At 62.6% G+C, this 24198-nt stretch overlaps 5 protein-coding genes across 12 annotated transcripts; all 5 read left to right on the top strand.

Moving 5' to 3' along the window:
- The first annotated feature begins 768 nt into the window (after nucleotides 1–768).
- On the top strand, nucleotides 769–3813 carry LOC106631121 (zona pellucida sperm-binding protein 3-like). The gene is made up of 9 exons (XM_027804181.2): nucleotides 769–851; nucleotides 1317–1489; nucleotides 1992–2104; nucleotides 2302–2405; nucleotides 2518–2689; nucleotides 2810–2921; nucleotides 3026–3206; nucleotides 3296–3460; nucleotides 3543–3813. Exons 1-9 carry the CDS (start codon nucleotides 785–787, stop codon nucleotides 3791–3793), a joined length of 1338 nt encoding a protein of 445 aa, XP_027659982.1. The 5' UTR covers nucleotides 769–784; the 3' UTR covers nucleotides 3794–3813.
- A 1724-nt stretch (nucleotides 3814–5537) lies between these two features.
- On the top strand, nucleotides 5538–8580 carry LOC129736910 (membrane-spanning 4-domains subfamily A member 12-like). 5 transcript variants are annotated; one of them, XR_008734090.1, is made up of 7 exons: nucleotides 5538–5684; nucleotides 5879–5998; nucleotides 6407–6463; nucleotides 6777–6908; nucleotides 7469–7575; nucleotides 7652–7735; nucleotides 8062–8580. XR_008734090.1 is itself a non-coding variant. In XM_055721744.1 (7 exons), the coding sequence occupies exons 1-7, from the start codon at nucleotides 5595–5597 to the stop codon at nucleotides 8080–8082; spliced, it is 618 nt and encodes a 205-aa protein (XP_055577719.1). In that variant the 5' UTR covers nucleotides 5538–5594; the 3' UTR covers nucleotides 8083–8580. The 5 variants fall into 5 exon arrangements, 4 of the variants coding, with proteins under 4 accessions (XP_055577719.1, XP_055577721.1, XP_055577718.1 ...); XM_055721744.1 differs by having other exon boundaries at nucleotides 7462–7575; XM_055721746.1 differs by having other exon boundaries at nucleotides 7652–8580.
- A 6940-nt stretch (nucleotides 8581–15520) lies between these two features.
- Nucleotides 15521–18037, top strand: LOC114015643 (membrane-spanning 4-domains subfamily A member 15). The gene is made up of 7 exons (XM_027804182.2): nucleotides 15521–15643; nucleotides 15827–16000; nucleotides 16335–16454; nucleotides 16688–16744; nucleotides 17213–17365; nucleotides 17519–17638; nucleotides 17825–18037. The coding sequence occupies exons 2-7, from the start codon at nucleotides 15830–15832 to the stop codon at nucleotides 17831–17833; spliced, it is 630 nt and encodes a 209-aa protein (XP_027659983.1). The 5' UTR covers nucleotides 15521–15643; nucleotides 15827–15829; the 3' UTR covers nucleotides 17834–18037.
- A 276-nt stretch (nucleotides 18038–18313) lies between these two features.
- On the top strand, nucleotides 18314–20989 carry CCDC86 (coiled-coil domain containing 86). Its single transcript, XM_055721747.1, has 4 exons — nucleotides 18314–18542; nucleotides 18983–19112; nucleotides 19759–19833; nucleotides 20579–20989. The coding sequence occupies exons 1-4, from the start codon at nucleotides 18346–18348 to the stop codon at nucleotides 20696–20698; spliced, it is 522 nt and encodes a 173-aa protein (XP_055577722.1). The 5' UTR covers nucleotides 18314–18345; the 3' UTR covers nucleotides 20699–20989.
- Nucleotides 20990–21129: 140 nt separating this feature from the next.
- LOC102059453 (acyl-coenzyme A amino acid N-acyltransferase 1-like) lies at nucleotides 21130–24179 on the top strand. Of its 4 annotated transcripts, none has more exons than XM_055721734.1 (4): nucleotides 21130–21246; nucleotides 22488–22957; nucleotides 23078–23280; nucleotides 23501–24179. In XM_055721734.1, exons 2-4 carry the CDS (start codon nucleotides 22495–22497, stop codon nucleotides 24086–24088), a joined length of 1254 nt encoding a protein of 417 aa, XP_055577709.1. In that variant the 5' UTR covers nucleotides 21130–21246; nucleotides 22488–22494; the 3' UTR covers nucleotides 24089–24179. The 4 variants fall into 4 exon arrangements, with proteins under 4 accessions (XP_055577709.1, XP_005438358.2, XP_027659957.2 ...); XM_005438301.4 differs by lacking the exon at nucleotides 21130–21246 and adding an exon at nucleotides 21789–21919; XM_027804156.2 differs by lacking the exon at nucleotides 21130–21246 and adding an exon at nucleotides 21926–22014.
- The last annotated feature ends 19 nt before the right edge of the window (nucleotides 24180–24198 follow it).

Below are 24198 nucleotides of genomic sequence, written 5' to 3'. Positions count from 1 at the left end.
GGGACGTTCCTTACTGGTGTCAGTGACCATAGCGGCTGCGGTCACGCAGCAGGTCTGCCCCCAGCATCGAGCTTGGGGCAGGGGCAGCCATGGGGGGAAGCGGGATGTGGGGGCAGCGCTGGGTCCACCACCAGGTCACCTGGTGCTGCAGGCTGCTCGCCATGGGGTGCTGGGGGGTTCCCACCCCTGCGGGACCCACCATAGGCTCCCAGGGGAGAGAGGGTCCAGTCAGTGCCAGGACCAGTGCTGCTTGTCTCGGTGCCTCCCCATCGCCCCTTCCCCTGCCTGATGGCCCACGCCAGAGCTGGGGGGCAGCCGGGATGGGGAGGGTAGGCTGAGGGTGCCTGGGTGAGCTGTGTGCCCCCTTGTCCCAGCGCAGCCCAAGGAACAGGGGTTAGTGCCCTACTGTGCCTCAGTTTCCCCAGAGGCTCTGCTCTGCTCCAGGGACATGCCCATCACCCTGCGTGCAGCGACCAGCCTGCTTTTGGGGCAATGAGGGCAGCACATTGACCCCCCAGTGACTGACCCCCACCTTCTCCATCACTCCCCAGGCTGGGACAGGGACTGGGACCAGGGAAAGGAACAGGGACAGGGACCAGGGCCCTCGGTTTGTCCCCCTGGGAGGAGGAGAGCTCTGCAGAGACGAGCCCCAGGTGGGTGCAAGGGGCTGGGGGTGGGGCTGCAGGGACCACCCAGCGCCCCATTGGGAGAGCTGTGGCCCATCGACCTTGGCCCAGGTGTAAAAGCCATCAGCAGGGACTGCTTCTCCCCCTCCTCTCTCACCATGAAGGCTTTTGCAAGGGGCTTTGTGCTCGCTCTTGTGGCTGCAGCCTGGGCGCAGGATGCCCTGGGTAAGGGGCTGCTTGGGGGGAGTCCTGCTGGGTCTGGCTGCCCTCTCCGAGGGCTGTTTGCTGTGGGGTGGTGGGCACCAGCAATGCCTGGCTGCTGGGGGAGGAAGACTGTGGGCTCCTCTCCACCCCAGGCGGGGCAGGTCTGTAGGTCAGGCTGCCTCATGTACCAGCCATGGGGCTGAGGGGCTGGGTCCTGAGCGAGGGAAGCTCTGGGGTGGGTCCTGTGTCCCCCCACATCCCCCCATGGAGGCTCTTCAGGAGCATCATAGCCACATGGGTGCCCTGGGGGGACAGCCCAAAGCAGCTCAGCCCCTGGGGCCACCTCTTTCCCCATCCTCCCCAAGGCTGTAAGTGGTAAAACAGGGGGGCTTGAGGTCCACCTGTGCCGGGGGCTTGTTCCCCTGGGAGCAGGCAGCCTGGGGGTCCCTAGCAAGCTGGCTCAGCCCCCCTCTTTGCCCTACCTAGTCTCTGTTACGTGTGGCCACATGTGGCTCTCCGTGGTGGTGCCGGCTGGGCTCCTGGGGAGCCGTGTGACCGGTGGGGAGCTGACTCTGGGATCTAGCTGTGGGGTGACGGCTGCTGACCAGGACGGGTACCGGCTGGAGCACCCGCTGGAGGGCTGTGGGACCACCCTGCAGGTGAGGAGCCAGGGGTGAGGTGTCCCTGATAAAGCCGCTGCGGCAGCAGGGACCTTCTTGGCATGGGTGTAGGATGGAAGAAGGGGGCACGGTGTCCCACAGGGGAGGGACAACATCAGGGCATCCTTGGCCGTGACTGCTGAAGCCCCTGTGGCTGGGGAGGAAACCACGAGGGGAGGGACAGGCATGGTGGGTCCTCTACAACCATCAGGGTGCCTGTGCCGTGGTTGTCACTGCACCCATGTGCTGGGTGAGCACCAAGGCTGTCCCCATGAGCCCTGCTGTCCCCATGGGGACAACCACCCCTTTATGCAAGGGTGGGAGCACTAGTTAAACTGAGTGGGGCCATTACCAGTGACCTGAAACCTGGCTCTTGCCATGTGCTGAGGGGTTTTCTGGCTCCTGGGCACACAGCACCCCTCCTGGGGTGCTGGGGACAGGAAGGGGACCCCTGCTCTGAGCCAGGTGACACCTCCAGCCCTGTGTCTGTTCATTCCCCCAGCTCCTCCCGGACAGCATCCACTACAGCAATGTCCTCCACTACCACCCCTTGGCTGGGGGGGCCGTGGCTCGAGCCAGACCCTTCTCCCTCCCTGTGGACTGTTACTACCCCAGGTAAGCAGGCAGCCCCATGGAGCCTGGCTCCTGCTGAGCCCTGTGTGCCCACGCTCCCTGGGTGAGCTCCACTGTGGGACCCCTCGGTCCTCTATCTCCTGGGCAGGGAGGGTGCTGGGGGTGCCTGTGCGCAGGGATGTGCCAGGTAGGGGTGCCCAGGAGCCCGTCACCCCACTTGAGGATGCTCTGCGGTACAGGATGGGCAGTGTTTCATCCAGGGCCATCCAGCCCACCTGGGTCCCCTTTGGCTCCACCATCGCTCACCAGAGACCCCTGCGCTTTGCCCTGGATGTATATGACAGTGAGTAGGGACCCCCAGACCCCCTCGTTGCCCTGTGTGTGGTGGACACACCTGCCTGGCCAGGGCCCTGGTGTGATGATGCTTGGGGCAGCCACAGCCATGTGCCTTCCAGGTACCTGGTCCTCCCGCCTGCTCCAGCCCACCTATTCCCTGGGGGATCTGATAAATATTGAGGCCTCGGTGAGAACCGACCCCCGCCTGCCCCTGAGGGTCTTCGTGGATGAGTGTGTGGCCAGCCCCAGCGCGGCAGCACGGCTGAAATACAAGGTCATCGCTGACAACGGGTGGGTGCCAGTGCTGGGCACAGCACGGTGGCTGCTGCCCCCTGAATTGCTGCTCTCCACCGTGCTGGGACCCTGCGGGGGGCGGCAGTGCCTGTCTCACCCTGTTTCCCACCCTGGTAGGTGCCTGCGGGATGGGCAGCTTGGTCGCTCTCGCTTCCTACCCCAGCGTGGAGACCGCTTCCTCCGCTTCCAGCTGGACACCTTCCTCTTCCCAAACTCCTCCGGCAGCCAGGTCTGGGCTGGGGGTGTGAGATGCCACCCACCCTCGCAGGGAGGGGGTGATGGGTGGAGAGCCGTGGGGCAGCTCGGGGGTGAACAGGATACTTGTCCCTGCAGATCTACCTCCGCTGTCACCTGAAGGCTGTGGCGGAGGGGGCTGCCAGCACTGCTGGCAAAGCCTGTTCCTATGACCGTGTGGCAGCCGCCTGGCATTCCCTGGATGGGGCCGACTGCTCGTGCTGCGGCTCTCCGGCCGGCTGCGGGGGCCGGCGGCGGCGCTGGCTACCTGGCAGCATGGGTAAGTGTGGGGTCCCCACCTCGGTGGGATCTATGTGCCCTATGAGGGGTGCCTGTACCCATCGGTGCCTGATGGGCTTCTCCTTGCAGGGCTCCTTGGGGAAGCCAGCATCCGTGTCGGTCCCCTGGGGCTGCTCTCGGCTCTGCCTGGTTCGTCCCCTGTGCCCACGGAGCTCCCGACTGCACCGGAGCCCAGCACGGCTCTGCCTCCCCACCCCTCCATCCCTGTGGTGCGGGGGGAGAAGAGGGACTCTGGTGAGTGTGAGCTGGCCCGCGGTGCTGGGGGGTGGCTGGGGTGACCCTGCTGCCCTCCTCACCCTGCTGCCTCCCCCCACAGGGCCAGCGCTCCCTGTCCCTGGCACCATGCTGGCCATGGTGGCCATGTGCTCCATCCTTGCCGCTGTGGCCATGGCTGGCTGCTACTGCTCGGTGCGCCGCCGCCGGAGTGGGCACCAGCTGGGGGGGGCCGAGGAAGATGTGGGGGAGCGCTCTGCTGTGGCCATGACCCCTACCACAGCCAGTGGTGCCCAGGCCATACCTGGGGACCCCCCGCTCTTGTGGACCCTGCCATCGCTTCCTTCTTTTTAGAAATAAACCTGTGGCAGAAAGGCTGTGCCAGGTCAGTGTGGGAGGGGGCTGCAGAGCCTGTGTGCTCCCCTAGGGGCTTGGGGTGAGTAGGGGTGTGTGTGATGTGTCCCCAGTGCCTCTGTGTACCCCAGAGGTCCCTGGGGTGCTGCCAGACAGCCTGTGCCACTCACCATGGGGTGGGCAGGAGGCCTGGGTCCTCAGCAAGCGTGGCTTCTGTGCCGTGGCTACCTGGGAGCCAGCCAGCGTGGGGGGACAGCATGCCAGTACCCCTCTGCCTGGGCGGTGGGCAGAAAGCATCCGTCCCTGATGTAGGGATGCCAGTGCAGTGAGGCAGTGCAGCCTCCTGCCCCGGCATGGCTGCAGCGTCACCTCCCCTGGGGATGCTCTGGTGGGGACTGGGCCAGTTTGCAGGGAAGGAGGGGCAAGAGCGGAGCTCTTGGGTGGGTGGGGGGAAAGTTAGTGAGCTGACAGACACCTCAGCTCCTGTGCTGGGTGTGAGGCTGTGCAGCCTTAGGCTGCTGGGGGAGAGGGGCTGAGGGGGTCTCACTGTTTCCCCAAAGCTGCTTGGCTATGGGGGTGGGGCAGGTCCCTGGGCTGGGGCATGAGCCGTGCCTGTCCTCTGCTGCTGGCGGGCTGTGCCTGGTCACGGCTGAGCCCCCTGGACCCTCGCCGTGTGGGTGCTGGCTGCGTGGGCAGTGCCAGGTGCAGGGTGATGGTGTGCAGGGCGGTACCACGTGGCCCCCTCTGTCCATGGGGCTTTATTTACTGACTCTGGTTTATTTTTCCTCCCTACCTGGGGTTCTTGCCTCTTGCTTTTGGCTGGACACCCCGAAGCCACCGCAGTGAGGAGTAGCTGGCTGGTGGGGGAGGGATGCAATGGTGACGGGACCCCCTCCATCACAACCAGGGAGCAGGGACTGGCTGATGGGCAGCCTGGGTGCCCCCCTGCCTGGGGAAGGGGTGCTGAGGGGTCTGGAGCCCACAGCTCGGGGGGGGGGGATTCCTGGCAGGGCCGTGCCCAGCCCTGCGCCCTGGCTGGGCGATGCTCTCCGCAGCGCGGAGGCGTTTCATACCTAATGGCCTTTGATGGATCTTTCTTCCAGGAACTCAGTGCAGAGAGCTTTTTTTTTAATTTTTTAATTTTCTTTCTAATCTCTTTTAAACACAGCCACGGGCTGGGGGGCAGCTCTCAGCAGGGCTTAGATCAGCTAAGGTGGCGGCAGCACTCCTGCTGTCCTCATCTCCCCTTCCCCTGGCCCTGAGTGGGCTGGGGGCTGAGCATCTTCTCGCTGTGGGGCCATGATGGCCTGGACCCCTTCCCTGAACGGGGAGGGCGGGCACAGTGGCCAGCTGTCCCCTCTCCTGCACCCGGGGTGCCCTGCTTTTTGCTCCCTACTGGAGGTGGGGTGGCTTTGAGTCGCTGCTTGTTTTTCCCCCACCTCACAGCCCATCTGTTCGATGGCCCTTTGCCACCGTGGGTGGGTGGGGGTGCCACCCGTGAGCTGCGCAGCCCCCCCGTGGGGCGGGGCACTGGGGTCCCCGCATGGGTTGCAGAGCCATACGGTGGGGGCTCATCCGTGGGTCGTGGGGGTCCGCCAGTGGTCGCGGAATCCCCGCACGAGGCTGGGTGGTGGGGACCGCCTGTGAGTCGGGGACTCGCGTGGGCTGGGCGGTGCCCGGGGGGATGCCGCAAGCTGTGACGTCAGCGGCGCTGCGCCAATGGGCTGGGGGCGGGGCGGGGCCGGGCTGCTCCGGGGGGACCGAGCTGCTGCGGGCCGGCGCGGGGTGTCCCGCTGCCCCCATGCAGGGGATGGGGAGCCTGCGGCTGGGCAGCCGCGCCGTCATGTACACGGCCGAGACCCTGCCCAAGGGCAAGAACCGGGTGATGGGGGTGAGTCGGGGGGCGAGGTGGGGGGCTGGCACACCTGGACACCCCCCACCCCACCCCCGCCTCCAACCCCCTGGGCTTTCTGCCCCACCGAGGGATGCTGTGGCCCCGGAGCGGCTCGGGGACCGGGGCACCCCCGTCTCCGCGGTGTGTGTGCGGGGGTGTTGACCCCAGCCTCACCCTGCCCCACGGCACAGACCATCCAGATCATGACCGGCTTCATGTACATCGGCTTCGGGATCGTCCTGACCACGCTCACCAGCGTCTACACCTCCGTCTTCGTCATCGGCGAGATCCCCTTCCTGGGCGGCGTGTCCGTGCGTAGCTGGGGCAGGGGACGGGTGCCCACGGGAGAGAGATGCCCATGGGGAAGGGATGCCTACAGGAGACGGATGCTCACCAGGGAAGAATGCTCACCAAAGAGAGATGCCCACGGGGGGAAGGATGCCCACCAGGGAGAGATGCCCACTGGGGAGAGATTCCCACCAAGGAGGTGCCCGCCAGAGTCCCAGGAATGGGGACAGGGGGTTCTGGTTCAGCAGCTGTAAAGCTCAAGGGCTAACAACAGACAAGGGGGGGTCACTGTGCCCCCGCGAGCTGTGGGGCTGTGCCTGTGGATAGCTTGTTAGTGTTGGGTGGGTGTTCAGTGCCCTGTGGCTGTGCAGGTTTGGGGGGCTCAGGGTGACCGTGGTGGTGGCTGACTGTCCCCCTCTGTCCCGGTGCAGTTCATCATCTCAGGCTGCCTCTCCATCGGGGCGGAGAAGAGCCCCACAGAGTGTGCGGTGAGTGACCCCAGGGATCCCCACCGCTGCCCTGTTTCCTGGATGAAGGGATCCTGGGAGGCGGGGAGCTGCTCGGCCCCAGGTGAAACCCACTGGGGCAAGGCCACATTTGAAGCTTGTGTCAGGGTTATTTCTGGAAACAAGCAATATGAAGGAGGAAAGGAAAAAAACAACCCAATGACAGCCTGCGCTGTTACCCATGGCCAGTCCCCCAGGGCTCAGCCAGGCAAAGCCAGGGTGGTGGGTGTCCCCACGAGCTTTGGGGTCTGACATCTGCCCCAGAGCTGCCCCCAAAGCCTCTCTGCACCCGCAGGTAAAGGGCAGCCAGACCATGAACATCATCAGCGCCATCTTCGCTCTGCTGGGCATTGTCGCCTTCATCGTAGACCTCAACCTGAACGGGCTGTACCGCTCCAGCTTCGACTACTACAGCTATCTCATCCCGGTAAGCGGGGGCACAACTGGCTCCCCCATCTCTGCCTTAGGAGCAGCGGTGCCCAGGGCTGGCTGAGCCTGCCCGGATGGGGCTAAGCCTTTTGGGACCTTCCCCTGTCCCCTTTTCTATCCTTTCACCCCCCCAGGGGCTGTTGTGCCTCCTCCCTGGATGCCCCCTGAGCCCCTCCGTGGGAGGGTCTTTGCCAGGCTCCTCTGCGGGGTTCAGCTCCATCACGGTTGGGAGCCCGTGGCCGGCGGCACCCCGACCACGGGGCCGTCTGCCGGCGCGGCGCCGTGCGCCTGACCTATTTTAGGCTGATAACTCGGGAGATGACTCACGCCCTGGATTCTCCCAGCAAGCCGTAGAAGCGGCAAGGCAGAGGGCTGTGAGTGAGACCTTGGCACCTGCGGAGCCACAGCTGCAGTGCTTGGGTTCGGTGGGAGATGGAAGAGGGGAACCCCAAAATCCTTGCCTCAAAATGTGGGGTGGCGTCCACCCTGTGGGGCTGAGCCCGGGTTTCCTCCTCCTGGGCATTGCTGATGGGGCTTTCCCCATCCTGGAGCTCGCAGGGAACGGGATTTCCATCGTGCTGCTCATCTTCACCATCCTGGAGTTCTGCATCGCTGTGGCCACCGCTAATTTCTGGTGCCGGGCCACCCGTCTCAGCTCCAATGAGGTAGTGCAGGGGGGCGAAGGGCAGTGGGGCTGAGCCCCGGCCGGACCCCCAGCATTGTCGTGCCCCCCTCCCCCAGGCCATGCTGATCGTACCCAGCACCACGCGGGTGGACCTGGCAGTGCCACCGGCTGACCTGCCGCAGCCGCCCAGCTACACTGAGGTGATCCACGATCCCAAAGAGCAGCCCAGCTAGAAGTGGAGCCGGGGCTGGGCTGGCTCCCAGGAGCAGCGTCCGACCCCTGCCTGCATGACAGACCTCCTCCCACCACCGACGGTGCCTCCCCTGCGCCGGGAAAGCATGTCACCCATTCCCGGGAGCACCCAGGCACCTCCACCTCCCGCATTGGGCGCTGCTCCAGGCATGGGCGGGTGTGGGGGGCAGGGGGGAGGCCAGAGCCCCCTCAGACCCCACGGGGTGGTGGGTGCCAGGGGCCATCCAGAGCCCTGTCCCCTCCTAGAAGCAGCAGCTCTTTGGTTTCTTTGCAGCTGGCCGCCCCTGAAGTCTAGCGAGGTGCTGGCCCCAAGGACTTCGGTGCAGGGTCCTGCCTCCATGCTCCCGAAACCATCCCCAGCCAGCTCCCCATGCCCAGGGCTATGGCATCCTCTTCCTACTGCGCTGCAGGTGGGGACACACTGGTACCCCCTCCTGAAAGCCAGCAAGCACCCTGGATTTGCCCCCTCCTCGCCCATCTCCTGCCCCCGCGCTAGGTCACAAAGAGACACTCTTTGCCTGCTGCCTGCTTTGGAGAGCGGGCTTCTCCGGGGGGGGCGGGGGGGGGCATCTTGGGGCTTCACGGGGTGTTTCTGCCTATAAATACCTGGCTGGCTCCTGGGGTTCATTCATGTCAGGGATCAGGAGCTCCCCGAGGTCTGGCAGCCGTATAGCAGGCAGCTTACAGAGACCCCAACATGTGCTGGGAGCCGGGTGGGCAGCCGGACCATCTACCTCTGCTCATATCCAGTTTGCTTTATTTTATCTTTGAAATAAATGCTCTGTCCAATAAATGTGTCTCCTCGTTTTGGGGATTCTCAGCACAGGAGCTGCAAATCCCCCCCGCCCCGCAGAGCCACTGTATGTCAGGCAAAGGATTCATCCTGCCTGGCTTCAGTGGTCTCCTGTCCCCAACACCCTCGCCTGGTCTCTCCCCCCCCCCCCCGTTACAGACACAGCAGCCCGGCTCGCTGTATTTAGTGCTGCTGGAGCAGCTGGTCTGCCAGCGGCGGTGACGGTGATGGCAGCAGCTCTGGGTTCTCACACCGACGGAGGAGCTGCTCCCACGGCTGGGGCTGCTCCTCGGGGTGACATGGGGACGCTGGTGGCACATGCTCCCTGTTCCCACAAGGCTGCAAACGTGGCTGGGCGATCCTGTGTGATGGGAATGGAGCAGAGGGACCCGGGGAGCGCTCCCAAACCTTACCTGTGCTGCAGTCCCTCCAAAATGTGTGGGAAGGGAAATTGAGACCAAGGGGCTCCTGGCCCATTTTTAACCAGAAGAGAGATCTGCTTGCTCCTGATGAGCTCGTTACCGACTTCCATCCTTAAGTAGCCCGTGGTGGTGGGGATGCTTGAGAGCCTCACAAGGAGGAAGGGTGGTGCTGAGCATTAGGCACAGTGTGCCGGTAGGTGATTGAAGCTTTATTTATCCTGAGCTCATGGAGAGCCTGGTGGTGGTTTTCAGAGGGGTGGGAGCAACCTGGTGACCTGTCGGTGCCCTAAGGGGAGTTCTCCATCTGCGCTCCCTCCCTGGGGTATCCTCACCACAGTCTGAGGACAGTGTCCCCACAGACCTCACCTCCAGCCCCAGAGCAGGGTCAGAGAGTGCCTGTTTGAACCATTTCTTTAGTTTTGGGTTGAGTTAAATGTTTTCTTTCTTGTTTCAAAAGCCTCCTCCCCATGCCCTGACAGTGCTCGCGCTGCTCAGCCAGAGCCTCATGGATTATTCACTTGCTGTCAGTTATTTCTGTTCAAGCTCTGAAAAAATAATGAGCTGGTTGAGTAGGAAAAGCCCCAGAGATTGGGGGAGTGGGATGAACAGGCTGTCTCTGCTCACCCCGTGTTTGCAGCCCATTATGGCTCCAGCTCCTCACCTGTGGCTCCAGAGCCTCCTGCACCTCCTCTCCCATGGCAGCCACGGAGGCTTTCTATCCCCGGGGGGGCCACCACGAAGCTCTGCCACCCCCCCATCCAGGCTGGCAGGTCCCTCTGGCTTTGGCCAGTGTGGTGCTCCCCTCTCCTTTGCCAGCATCAGGCTCTTTTTTTTTTTCTCCTGGAGCATCCCACTGCCACATGCTGAGCCACTGCTGGAACAGAGCCAGCCTCTTGCTGCTGCTGCAAAATGCCCCTTCCCGTGAAATCAGGCATTAGTGGGCGATAACCTAGAGCCCCTCAATCTTTAAACCCAGATTATCTTTCCAAAGGCTTCAAAGTTTTCTGCCACGTCACTGCATTTAGGTGCAGCTTTCTCTGGAAATGCAGGAATAGGTGTTTTAAGGCTCTGTGGAAATGTGTTCCTTCCCTATATGTGAATTTCTGCACATCTGCAGCCCTGAAACCTCCTGAGGAGAAGTGGGTACCCCCAGGGCTGGGGACAGTGGGTGGTAGGGACCAGAGAAGTTCTGGGCACCCAGCAGGGTGATGGGGAGGGACCTGCTCCGGGAGACGTGGTGCTGGTGAGCTGGGAGGGTGGCGATGACCAAAGGGACGTGAAAAGGGTGGCAATGTGGGCAGGAGAAATGCTGGGACAAAGGCTGGCAGCCACTGTTCCCTGCCAGTGAGGACGGGGCCTGCCGGGAGCCAAGTGTGCTGCCTCCCTTGCAGCATCCCCGGTAAAGCGGAGGGTGGATGGAGGATGCAGCTCTGCCCCATCCACGGGCTCTGTGCCTCGGGAGAGGGTTGGGGTGGGAGGGGGCTCCAGACATGTGCCCACAGCCCCATGTAACCCCACCATCAGCTCGGTCCCATGACAGGCGAAATGATGAGGGGGGCTGTGTCCCAGAGGCTCTGGGGGCTTTGCTGGTGCCTGGTCAGACCCCAGGGAGCCTGGGTTTGGGAACAGCCCCCAGACAGCGGGCAGGAGGGCTCCCAGGTGGTTACCGCTGGGGTTAATCAGCCTCAGAGCCCCAGAGGACAGCGGGCAGAGGAGGCGATGGTCCCTGTTCCCAGCTTGGCCACTGCATGGGGCTGAGGTGGGGATGCAGCCCCCTGGCCTGTGGCATCACTCCTGCATCTCCTCCATGCGCTTGTCCCACCGGGATGGGGCAGGCGGGACTTTCTCAGGGCAGATCTTCCTTGTCCTGGGAAACCCTGCGATGCCTCAGTGAAGTCTTGGAGATACGCTGGAGCTTTTCTGCAGCATCAGGATTTTTACTGGGAGGGAACCAATCAAAGGCTGAAATGTAGCAGGAAGGTGATGGACACATCTGGGACAGGCTTTAGGAGTGCTGCTGCTGCACCCCGAATGGCAGCGTGAGCCCCGCCTGATGCACTCCTGCCCACGAGCCCTTAGGGTGGTGCGGTGGGGGTTTCATGGAGATCCGGCTCTGCATCTGCCACGTCTGCCAGCCCCTGGTTCGAGGGGTTTTCCATGGCACAGTCCCTGCTCCAAAAGATTGTCTCCGGTTGCATTTTGAGCTCCCTTCTCATAATGCATTGCCCTCCCTGTTCTGTCTCCTTGGGGCAGTTGAACTCCCTAAGGCATCAAAGAGCAGAATCATCCCACCATGGCTCTTCCCACCAGCACTGGAGCAGCCACCTCGATTCGCCCTGTGCAACAAAAAGGGGAAGAACCCCCCCAGCAGGCAGCGATGCTCCCCCAGCCTGCCTCTGCCTGCTCCTGCCTCCCGATTTCCTAAGCCAGGGTGGCTACCTTGGTCTTCAACCTTGGAGGAGGTTCCCTCCACGGGTTTTCAGGACACAGAGCAGGGACACCACAGCTCACGGTCCTGGGGCTACAGACCAGCGTGTCTGCAGTGAAAATACAAAGGCTGGCACGGTCACTGGCCAGGGAGTGCTATGCCTCCCAGGGAACACGGCACAGATAAAAGCCAGCTGCTTTTTTAAAAAGAAAACCCTGAAACCTGTCCCAGAAAATGTGGCTTTCTCATTCTGGAACCAGTATCGTAACAGCCCTGTGAGAACCAGAAACATTTGGAGGCAGAGCAAAATGTTGACTTTTGGTATTTTTATGGGGATATAAAGTTTTTCACAGGAAGCAGCAACTTTCTGTGAAAAGCATTTCTCCATCGCAATCTATTTTCTTTGGAAAAAAGCAGGGCTTTTGGGGTTGGAAAAGGACTTTTGGTTCCACCAGGCTCGTAAACTTGTCCTGTGCTGGTGGGAGGGGATGCTGGGGAGGGCTCTCGCTGAACACCCCCAAGCCTGAGCACCCAGCCAGGCTTCCCCCATCCATCCCGTGGCATCCTAAGGGACACAGGACCGTTGTACTGAAACCATCGACGTGGGAGTCCCCAGGCGCTGGACCAGGTGTGTTTGCGCTCCTCCGGCCGTGCCAAAAGCCACGCTTGTGGGGCAGACGTCTTGCCCAGCACCAGCACTCAGCCCGTGCGTGAGCGGCTCCTGGAGATTTAAAAGGAAGAATAATCAGCAAAGAAAAGATTTCCAGCTGTCAGGAGAGCAAAACTCAACCTAAAAAAAACCCCACAAAACCACCTAAAATCCAAGGAATGCATTGTATATATCAGCAAAGCCAGAAATTCCTGCAAATAAAGGGCTGGAAGGCTCCGCTGACCGGGCTTGCCACTTCCCCGCATCTGCTCAGCCAGACGCTTGAAAGCTTCACCTCCTTCTGGCATCTGTTTCCAAAATAAATTGTAACATCCTACCTTGGGCTCCTGCCATCCCCAGCTGGATCTGGCTTTATTTAGAAAGGGAAAAGTGCTTTCTCCACGGATACCTCACTTAGAAAGGGGTTTTGCTCAGCCATTTCACCAAGCCCGGCTGCTGGGCCCAGGGCAGTCACGGCTGTTTCTGGCTGAAAGACTGAAACTTCAGGAATGCTTTAGGAATCTGAAAAGGCAGATTTGGGAGGAAATCCACCGTAGCAGGCAGTTTCAGCTGGGAACACAAGCTGTCGCTAATGCTGGAGGACACCCTGCCTGTATAAAGGCTAAAGAGGGGATCCCAGCATTTCCACGGGTGCTAAAGTGTTCCTCACCCCTTGGTGCTGGAGCCAGACCCCAGCCAGCGCCTGGTGGGACTCGTTAGCACTGGGGTGTTGAGAGAGGCTTTCCCCCCAGAGAGGCACGCTGACAAGTTACCAGCAGAAGTTAAAGGCTAAGAGGCATCAGGAGTGCGATGAACAGGCGCGGCCGAATCTCATCCATCCCTGTGTTTTTCCTGGAAAGCCGTGCCGCCAGTTGCAGCCCTTTACAAGGCCAAGTGCTCGCTGTCCCGCCGGGGCTGCAGGAGAGAGGAACGCCATCGGTGGGATGGGGGAACGCCGGCAGCAGCCCCTCCCCAGCGTGCTGGGAGCTCTTTTCCACCTGACATTTTCCACCAGGGGAAATGGGGGATGCAGGTGGGCTGCAGTGCCCGGTGAGCCCCCTGCCCTCCCCTGCTGCTGCCCCTCCCAGAGGCGCTGTGAGCCCAGCCAGGCATCAGGGTGAGATGCTAGCTGCTCCTTGCTGGCTGGGTCTGTCCTACCAGCTTTTTTCTGGGACCTGATTTAGGCTGGTTTGGTGGGAGTAGCCCCCCAGCTATGGGCAAACCTTCTGGGTTCAGTGCTCAGCTGTGCTCTGGGTTTACCAGCTGAACAACCCCTGCTGCTGTGCAGAAAATCCTCCCGTTCCCCAGAGCATGGTAGAGGGTACAGACCAACTGTGTTCCCTCTTGCTAGCCAACAGGCAAGGAACTTGGGAAATGGGCTGGCTGTAAGGACCCAAAATGGGACAGGGGAGAGCCGAGACCCCACAGCCGCAGCCCAGCTGCTGAGGCTTGCTTGGCACTCTGCTCCCTCCTCTGCAGCACCATCCTGCTCCCAGGCTCGTGGCCATCACCCCAGTCAACACCAGTCAGTCCCCCGTTTTCCAGCTTGTGCAGCACGGATGAAGAGAAAGCCTTTGGGAAAAATCCTCAGGGAAACACAGGGTCTGCTGGGATGTGTGGCCAGACAGCTTCACTCCAGTGTCTCTGCAGACTTAAGAGCCAAGGATGTGGCCATGCTGTTGGTCCCTCTGCTCCCCCAAAAGACACCGAGATGTGGCCACTTTCCATGACCTACAGCCTGTGCCCAGCCCTGGTACCACCGATCCCCTTGTTCCCCCCCCGGCCAGCCCGGGCTGGGGGGGCTGTGGCTGCTGACCTCTCGCTGGGGGTCGCGCCCCGCTGCTGGCCCCAGCGCTGGAAGCCTCTGCCGAGCTCTGGGAAGTGATGTGCCTCCAAACCAGGCGTCTCAGCTCCCTCTAGGGCCAAAGGAAAGGAAAAGGCGCTTCCAAAAGTTGCTCCACCTGCTCCTAAATCCTCAGCTGGAACGGGGCTGTGGAGGGTCCTGGCCCTTGCTGGGGCTGCGGTGAGAGGTTCGGGCAGAGATGGGGCATTGGGGCCCCTAATGCTGGTGATGCCGGTGGCTGCCAACGCGGGGTGAAGCCAGCCCGAGCCGAGAAATGCCAGAACCCTGTGCTCAAATATTCCTGTTCCACCAAGAAATAGCTTGAGTAAAGGCTTGGGCAGTGCTCAGACATTCGCAGCCTCCAAGGGAGGAAAAAGCCCAAGCAGGGTCCCAGGGCCATGTCCACCTGCCCTGCGCCCTCCTGCCTGCTCCCTGAGCCGGACTAGAGCATGTCATGGGTGGAGGTCGAAGCAAACCTCATCTTGTTTGTCCCTTGTCCCCTTCCCCTGCACAGCAGGAATGGGGGCCTTTGCTCCCTTGTGTGGTCCCAGAGCCAGAGCTGCCTGCAGCACCCAGCGCTGGGGCCTTTGCCAAGCACAGGGGAGAATGAGGATGAGAGGGGATGGGACCAGCACCCAGCATCCTACCCCACAGCATCCAACCCTGCACCCGCCGAACATCCAGGAAACCTGGGGGGTCCTTGCGGGCCAGCGCGGAGGACTGTGGCCCTCCTGGTGAGCAGATGGGGATGACGGCCACAAAGGAAATAGCTGTTTTCTGGCAGACCTGAGACCAGTGGCCGGCGGAGGGAGGAAGGGGGCCTCCGAACTTGCCCCTTGGGAGCTCCTCGCCATGTGCAGTGGCTCCGTTCCCAGGCTGAGCTCTCATTTCCTATCGTAAACAACTGCATCTCCTTTCCCTTCAGCTCCCACCGGGCCCACACCGGAGCCGTCCGGCACTGCACACCATGCTGCCGCCCCCCGGCTCGCTCCTGTGGGTGGGCTGTCCTCACCGGGGAGCAGACCCACGGGCTCAAGGTGCTCACAGAGGAAGAAAAACCCTAAAGAAAATAAAAAGGCAATAACGGAGCTTCCTTGGGACCTTTATAGACTAACAGGGTTTATGGTGTTTGTGCCATGTCCTTTTTCACTCTTTTTTTTTTTTTTTTTCTTTTTCCTGTAAGTGGAATTGCCAGGGCTGTCTGTCTCGTAGTGGCTCTAACGAGGGCAGCCAAATGAATGCCCAAGCACCTCGTTAGGACCCTGCCAGGGCTGGCACGTGCCTAACAGAGATAATGTCTGAGCAAAGTGTCCACAGCTGGGGAGGGAAAGGACTGGGCACTGGGCAGAGGAGTCTCCTACTCAGAGCATCCCAAGGGGCAAGTGTCCAATGCCTTCCCCAGGCTGCAGTGAAGCCCTTGGAGGTGATGTGCACCTCGGGGTTGCAGAGCCCCTCTCCCCGCCTCCCTCTCCCCCCACCCTGCATGCACAGGCAGATGCACGTGGGGTTTTTGCCAGCCTCTCTCCCCTCCATTGGCAAAGCTGCCTTGTTGAGCAAGAGAGACCTGACGAGATTTCCATGAACAAACTTCCTGCAGGGAGCAAAGGGCAGAGGGACTGCATCCCTGCCTGACCACCACCTCCTGGGGAGGTTCGGACACCGAACGGACCACTAACAGTGGCTGTGGGGAGGAGGAGGAGGGCAAGTCCAGGCTGAAGGAGGTACCTGGGTGGGGGGTGAGGTGTGGGGTGCAGGACAGGGTGTGGGCCATCCTTGTAAGAGGCTGTCACGGCTTCTTGTGTCACTGCTTGTGTGGACACATCTCATGTGCTGGTCCCTGGGCAGGGTGGGAGCTGGCCTGGTCCTTCAGCTTTCCCGGCTCCCCAGTCCTGCTCTGCCCACAGGCGATGGCAGCCACAACGGTGACCGATTCTGGGGGCATGAGGATCATCACGGAGGTCATCCCGGCCACAGACCCCCGAGCAGCCCAGTTGGCCTCCAGCTCCGGGCCACCCACACCTGCTGTATCATCATTTCAAGTCAAAGGCTTCAGAAGGGCTCAGCCCAAGGCACTGGGGGTGAGACACAGTGTCCCGGGGGGATGGGGCACCTCGGGGACCGAGTATCCCCAGGGACTGTGCTGCTTGAGGTTGTCCTTGGCTGGGGCGGCGGTGACGGTTGGGACCAGCTCCTTTTGCCAGCTCATGCCACTGTGCCAAGCGGCAGCACGCCCAGCTGTGCCCAGTCCCTTCTTGGCACTGTGGGGCACAGCCAGGACGCGGTGTGGCCATGGGATCGGGTTGGGTGTGGCTAACAGCAATGGTGACACCCATCCTTTGCTGGTGCTGGCAGACGGGCAGCACTTTGGGCTCAGAGTGACTGGGGGGATGCCTCTCCCCCATCCTTCCCTAGACCATCCACATCTTCACTGGGATCATCCATGTCTGCTTCGGGATCATCCTGACAGCGTCACAGTACAGCACCCCTTCCCTCCCTGTGGCTAGTGGGGTCCTCTTCTGGCTCGGGCTCCTGGTAAGCAGGGATATGCCTGGCCTTCCTCACCATCTTATGAGGACAGGGGGATCTCGGTGGATCAGGGCACAGATCCACTCATCACCAGGGCCTCCTCTTAGACCCAGATACTCTAGCTGTCCCCTTTGGGGATGGAGTGGGTGTGCATGCAGCCCCAAACACAGCTGGAGGGGCACCGGGACATGCAGGGCGGGTGCCTTGCTGCTGACACCCTTCTCCTGTTTTCCGAGCAGCTCCTGGTCTCAGGCTCTCTCCTCGTGGAAAGCGAAAAAAGGGATAGCATCTTGCTGGTAAGGGGGTCCCCTGCGGTCAGGCTGGCAGGGACAAATTATTCCCCCCCATTGCTTCTGCAACTCCTGCCCCTTCCAGCGGCTGGCAGGACCCCTCCACAGCCTAGATTCACACCACAGGGTCTACAGCAAGGCACTGAAAGTGTGTCACACCCTCAGGAGGTGCTCAGCAACCTCCCCATCAAGCAGGGGTGGTGGTGGGGCAATCTTCCATGCTTCAGGGCCTTGTGGAGTCAGTCTCGGATGATGGAGACAAAAGGCATCACGGAGGGTGGCTGCCCTGGTTGGCTTGTCCAGGAGTATATTTGATCGGAGTTGAATAATCCAATTTGGAGGCACCCCTGCTCAGACAGCTCAAACAGAAAGCCCCAGGCAGCCTCTCCCTCCACTCTGTGGCACCTCGTGGGGGTCTTGGCAGGAGCAGAAGGGACATAGCTGCTGATGGCTGATGAGAAGTGACCCACACAGGTGAAGACCTGCTGCATCGTCAATATGGGGGTCATCCTGAGCACGCTGGTGGCCACTCTTGTCCACACCACGGCCATCACTCGCAACATCCCTGGCTGCGAGAATAAGCCGTACTATCTGAAACCTGACTGGTGCTTCGATGCTGAGAACAAGGTAGAGCCTCCTGGTTCATGCTCAGGTGGTGGGTCCAAGCCTCCTGTCACTGCATGGGACAAGCAAACAGGGCGATTGCTACACAGGGGAAGGGGACGATGGGTGCTGCCAGGGAACAGGACCTGCAGGACCTTTCCGCTCTCCTCCCTACAGATGGTGAGCAACGGGCTGGATTCCATATTCATCATCTTCAGCCTGCTGGAGTTCTGCGCGGCGGTGGCGGCCCTGGCCTTCGGCTACGATGCCATCAAGCAGCATGACTACACACGCATGGTGAGGGGGCCCTGTTGCCTGCCAGAGCCCTGAGGGCACGTGGGACACTGGCTCTGGCGTTTCAGCAGCAGCATGGCAGCATCATCCACCCCCTTCTTTCCTCTGAGGGGCCGCCCCAGGCTGGTCGCCCACAGGGGCTTCTCTGCATGACCCCAAAAGCAGAATTTCCCCCTTTTCCTCTCCCAGGCGCTGTAGCCATGGCCAAGCTGGCAGCCGTCCCCTGTGAAGAACCACTGTGTGCCCCTGCCCTGCTGCAGCCAAGGTGCTGGAGCCGAGGGGGGTCCCCGGTGCCTCACGGTGGGGCTGGCCAGGGCCCTGCGGGGCCTCAGAGCTCTCAGCACCCCAAGCCAGGCCGCTCACCTCCGCGCCTTTGCCCCCCAATAAAGGCCTCTCCCCCCAGCCCAGCCCACGCGTCTCTCCGGGGCTCCCTCAGGGGCTGGCGGCCCTCACACTGCGGGGGCTGCGGCGGGAGCTAGAGGGCACCGGGCACGGGCCGCCGCGACGACGCGATAACAGGCACGCCGACACGCCTGCCCGGCACAAATATGGCGGCCTCCGCCCGGCAGCGTCAGGGAAGCGGGAGGTGTTGCCCGGCACTAACATGGCGGCCGCGGGCTCAGCGTGGCTTTCCTGCTGGGCATGCGTATGGCGGCGGCGCGTCTCTGCCGTCATCACCGGGCGCCGCCGGGGAGGGGGCAGCGTGTAGAATGGTGGGGGAGTGCGGGACGGCCCCGGGCCCGGCCCCCGGCCCCGAGGAGCCCAGTGAGGCAGTCCCGGCCCTGGCCCCGGCCCCGGCCCGGCGGCGTCGGAAAGCCTCCAAGAAACGGAAGGAGGCAGCGGTGGCGGCCATCCCGCGGGGCAGACCCAAGTCGGGGCGGGTGTGGAAGGACCCCGGCAAAAAGAGGTGGGCACAGGGTGGGGGGCTCAGGCCTCGGGGCGGGGGGAGACGCTTTGGGGTGGTCTCTGGTGGGAACAGGGGTGTATGGGGGTTCTTGAGCTCGGGGGGAAGCTCTGCGGGTGTTTTGGGGGGACAGGGCCGTTTGGGGGGTGGGTTGGCCCAGGTAGGGCTGCTTTGGTTGGGGCAATGGGGGTGGTTCGTAGGGGGACTGCGGAAGGACCCGGCGGGGACTGGGCTGTTTTGGGGGAGTCCTGAGCCGAGGGGAAGGTTTGGATGGGATATCGAGGGGCGAGGCTGCTGCAGGAGGCTCTGAGCTGGGGGAGTTTCACAGAGTTCTGGCCCGAGGAGTTTCCGGAGAGGACCTTGAGTGGGCAGGGGGTCTGTGAGCCATGGGGGGTGCAGTTTTCCCTCCTCCAGCTGCTGACCTGGCCCATCTGCCTGCCCAGGTTCTCACACATGATCCAGGACAAGGCCCTTCGCACCTCCTGGGCACGGAAGATGAAGGAGCGGCAGGAGAGGAAGCTTGTCCGGGACCTGGCACGGCAGCTGCAGGAGGGGAAGCAGAGAGAGCGTGAGGTAACAGGGCTTGGGAGCTGGGCCTGGGGCTCAGGACCCTGCAGGCAGCATCACCCAGCCCCTCTGTGCCTGCTGTCTCCATGGGGCAGTGAGCGTGCAGCACTGGCCCTCCATGGGGCGGGTTTGCCGGGGAGCCAGGGACTCTGCTGTCCCAGCCCTCGGCTGGAGCTACCCGCTCCCTTTGCTAGGGCGAGCTCAGGGCCACATTGTGGAGCTAGGCCGTGAGCAGAGACTTTTTGCCTCTCTCCATACACAGCCGTGTGTCTCTGCCCACATCCTGGGCTTCTTGGCCATGGCATTATTGTGGCAGAGCCCTGTGGGCTGAGCACAAACCACACGGCTGCCCTTCCCCTGGGCAGTTGGGACAGTGAATTCCTTGTCATCGTGCCAAATCCAGGCTGCGACGGTCACGTGCTGCAAGTCACTGACTTGGAATAAACCCAGTCGGTCAGTTTGAGCCTTGTGCTGGGGAGAAAAGCGCTGCGGGTTTGGCTTTGTGCAGCAGATTTCGTGCTTGGGCAGGTGCTGCTTGTGCTGCCATAGCCATGCAGCTCCCTGACCGGTGTCGGCATCAGCTGGTTTGGGTTTAAGGCCAGAGGGAGGGAGGGAGGGACCTGCAGGGAATGTTTTGATGCTGCTTTCACAGGAGAAGAAGCGGCGGCGGGAGGAGAACCTGAAGCGGCGCTTGGAAAACGAGCGGAAGGCGGAGATTGTCCAAGTGGTGAGTCAGGGCCCCGTTCCTAGCGGAGGGCACTGTGGTGGCCCAGCAGACCCAGCAGCCTCCAGACCCTGGGTACTGGCCTCCAGTTTGCTCCAGTTCTTCTCCCTGGCTCCTCCTTTCAAGGATGCTGTGAGCAGCACTGGGAGGACTGGGGAGATCCAACTAAAGCCAGCTTCAGCTGGAGGGTGTCTCTGCCGAGCAGGCAACCGGTGTCCTGCAGGGTGGGCTGGGAGGGACAGCTTCCTTTCCAAGCCTGAGAAAACCAGAACTGAGGCTGCCCCGGGGATGGTCGGCACATGGGGTGATAGAGCGACGGAAACATGGCACTGATGTGGATCCAGGCATACAGTGCTTTGAGGTTGTGGCTTTTCCATCTGGAAGAGACCTGGGAGCTCGTGGAGGGTGCAGTGAGGAACTGCACAGCCACACGGTGATAGTGAGAATGTGGTATTGCCTGTCACCTCTGACATGAGATCTGGGGCAACTGGGAGATGTTTCCAGGGAGGAGTTTTAGGATAAATCTGATCAGTTGCCAGATGGCTTTGTGTACACACTTTGATCCTCGCTACGTCTGCTGCTTCAGCAGTGGGAGGGAGAAGATCCCATCCTGCAGCTCTGTGGAGGGGCTGGGCTCTGGCTGGGACCGTGCCGCAGGGGTGGGAGGCAGGGAGCTCTGCTGTGCCTGTCCCGCCTGCCTCCCCAGTGCCTGAAAGCCCCCTCTCCCCACCCCCCACCCCCCCCCCAGATCCGGAACCCACTGAAGCTCAAGCGAGCAAAGAAGAAGCAGCTGCGGCGGGTGGAGAAGAGGGACACGCTGGCCCTGCTCCAGAAGACACCTGTGCAGCGCAAAGCAGCCAAGGAGTGAGACAGGAGATGGGGCACTACAGTGCCTGGGCAGCCGGGGTTTCTGTGTGTCCTGCACCTCTCCAGGCGTGCTTCCTCGGCTCGGTGGGCAGGAATCACTGCCCAGGCCCTCGGTGTTGGACAGACCGCAGGACAGAGCTGGGGTGGTGTACGCAGTGCCGTGACCCACAGGAACCAGCTGCTGGATCCCCGCTGCCTTGGGAAGTTGTGTTGCTGATGGCCACGGGCTGGAAGGAGAACTGCTTCACCTGCCCAGATCTGCTTTTTCTTTATAAAGATGACTAGGAACTGACTTGGGCTTGTCTCCAATGGCTTGGAGGGGCTGATGGCTCCAGCTTGGGGCCTTCCCTCTGCTGAGGCAGATCTCCCTCAGCCTTCCTGGGACTGCAGAGTGCCATAGCCCCTGAGGATTTCCTTCCTCAAAAAGAGGTCTCTTCCCCCCTGTGAATGAGCCCTGGAGCCTGTAACGAAGGGAGGGGGCACATCTCTGCTGCATGGTGCAGCACAACCTCCTGTTGGCCTTCTCTGGAGGTGCTGGGGTGCCGCAGGGTGGGTTTGAGCGGGGCTGGGAGACGGTGGGGAGGCAGCTGGAAGGCAGGCGCTTGGGGTGGGAAACCCACACAGATCTCTTCACCTTGGTTTTTCTTGTTTTATGAACGCCCTTTTCTGTGTCCAGCCTGCTGTGAGCCAACCCAGCGGGGTGGGGGGCCAAGGGTGGCCCCCAAACATGAGGCTGTGGGGAGCAATAAGCCCTTGCTTGCACTGGGGGGCCCTGGTGTGGGTTGGCAGGGTGGTCCCCGGGCCCAGGAGCTTCGTCCTGGGCTGGGGACAAGCTGGCAGCTCCAGGATGAGCAGTGGCTGTGGGGGGAGCTGGCCTTGCGCCCCCCGAGGCAGAGCATAGCAGAGGGGTGGGTTAATCGTGGGCTGGGAGCGTCACAGGGGATTCCAGTGGGGCGGTGCAGCGCTTCCCGTTTCACCCACTGAGTAGGAGTTGGGGTGGGGGGTGGCAGCCCCTATGGAGGGGGGCAGGGGGCCTGGCAGGAGCTGTGGGGTGCAGTGGGGTGGCTGCCAGCGTGGCCGGGGTCATCGGGCAGGAGGGTTCTGCACTCGCTGCTCTCTGCGTTAATGAGGTTAATGATTGCCGAGGCAGCCTGGAGCCCTGCCTCTCCCACCCACGCCCTCCCCAGCGCCGCAGCACCAGCCCAGCCTTTGCCCCAGCCCGGTAAGAGGGGCCTTGGAGCCCACCCGCGTGGCTTTGGGGCTTGCAGGCACCCGAGGCTTTGAGGGGGGGCTGCTCTCCTGGCAGGGCGTACGTGGGTGAGCTAGGCACCTCCTCCTTGGGCTGGGGCCAGCATTGTGCTGGGCGCACCGTCAGCTGCCACGGCCTGCCTGCCTCTCTGCGTGCAGGAAACGTGGGGTCTGCACGGGACCGGGGGGGGCCGTAGCCCCTGCCTGCCTGGCCCTGGGATGCGGAGGAGGAGGAGTGTGGGGCAAGGGGACGGTGGGTGCTGAAGGGGTGTCTTTGTGGGTGTTGCTGCTGCTGGGCAAGTTTGGGGGGCTGCTGGTGCTGGGTGTGGTGATGTGTGTTGGGCGCGGGGGGGGGACACACGCCACGGAAGGAGAGATGCTAGTGGGACTGGTTGGGCTACAAAGCGCAACGTGTGATAGCCAAGTCCTGTGGCGCCGTGTTAGAATCCCTTGGGACAGTCCCCTACTGCCAGCCCATGGTGGCCCCCTCCCTGGGCGAGGTGACCCCGTGGCCCGGGTGTGATGCTCATCTCCATCCCCAGGTGCACCATGGTGGAGGTAACGGTGACACCGCAATCCTCGCTGGCCGATCGGCCGGTGCGGGTGCTGGTGCGGGGACTGTCCCCCTCACAGCTGGTCACCCTGCGGGCATCGCTGACGGATGAGCAGGGCGAGTGCTTCCAGGCGCGCGCCTTCTTCCACGCCGATGGGGCGGGCGAGGTGGACCCAGGGCGCCATGCCGCTCTGGGTGGCAGCTACTCCGGCCTCTGGCCCATGGGGCTCTTCTGGTTCCTGCAGCCCGACACCCTCTTCCGACGGCTCATCAAGCGGGATGTGGCCGGTAGCCCCTTCGTCGTCCGCCTGGAGGTCTTCGATGGCCTCCACCTGCTCCCTGTGCCCCAGGACCAGGCGCTGGCTTCCTGTGAGGCCGAGCGGTGGTACGTGGGTCCTGGCACGCAGCGGGTGCCCATCCGGGAGGGCAGGGTCCGTGGAGCCCTCTTCTTGCCACCTGGTGAGCAGGGGGGTGTGGGGACCCCTGAGCTGCCCAGCCAGGTGGGACCCCGGGGGGGTGGGGTGGCACCGGTGGCTCCGCTGCTCTCAGCGGTGATGATCTCTCCCTGGCTTCCCACAGGACCGGGACCTTTCCCGGGGGTGATCGACCTTTTTGGGGGCGCAGGTGGCCTCATTGAGTTCCGCGCAGGGCTGCTGGCCAGCCGGGGCTTCGCCGTGCTGGCGCTGGCCTTCTTTGCCTATGATGACCTGCCCCGCACCCTGGCCCAGCTTGACCTGGAGTATTTTGAGGAGGCAGCTGAGCTGCTCCTCCGGCACCCCAAGGTGAGCCCTGCAGCATGGTGAGTGGCACCACATGAGCAGGTGTGTCCTGGGGACATCCTGGTGAGTGGGATGTCCTGGTGAGCAGGGACATCCTGATAAGCACGGTGTCCTGGTGACCAGGGACGCCCCAGCGACCAGGGATGTCCTGGTGACTGGGGACATCCCAGTGATGTCCCAGCAAGTGGTGCTGCCAGCTGGCTCCATTTCGCCCTCCCTGCAGGTGCGAGGCCCTGGCCTGGGTGTTGTCGGCGTCTCCAAAGGAGCAGAGGTGGCCCTGGCCATGGCCACCTTCCTGCCACAGGTAGTGGCCACGGTGTGGATCAACGGCACAGCCTTCCTTCACGGCAACCCACTGGTCTACAAGGACCTCCGCATCCCCCCTATCCCCTACTACGCCGAGCGCATCATCTTCGCCGAGATGGGGGCCCTGGACAACTCTGCCATCTTCTCTGACCCCCGGGACCCTGCACACAGCGCCTCGGCCATCCCGGTCGAGAGGGTCCGGGGGAAGGTCCTCTTCGTGGTGGGGGAGGCTGACCGCAGCATGAACAGCAAGCTCTTCGCCCAGCTGGCCATGGCACGGATGCCACCAGAGAGCTGCCGCCTCCTCTCCTACCCTGGGGCTGGCCACTTGATCGAGCCCCCCGGCTCGCCCCTCTGCAGTGTGTCCAGCCTGCGGCGCGCTCCCCGGCCAGTAGTGTGGGGGGGCGAAGCCCAGCCCCACGCCAAGGCTCAGGAGCACTCGTGGCAGGAGATTGTCCAGTTCTTGGAGGTCCACCTGGGCCCTGCTGCCACCATGAAGCTGTGATGGCTGCGGGGAAGGTGGGAGGAGAAAGGGGGTTGCCGGGGGCTGCCCTCAGCCTTGTTGCCCCACTCAATAAAGTCCACCCTGCCCGACAGCGCTGCCTGGTCCTGCCT

This window comes from Falco cherrug, chromosome 10, assembly GCF_023634085.1.
Source record: "Falco cherrug isolate bFalChe1 chromosome 10, bFalChe1.pri, whole genome shotgun sequence".
NCBI classification, from domain to species: domain Eukaryota; kingdom Metazoa; phylum Chordata; class Aves; order Falconiformes; family Falconidae; genus Falco; species Falco cherrug.
Note: the sequence above shows the minus strand (reverse complement) of the source record. Positions and strands in the feature narration are given on the sequence as shown.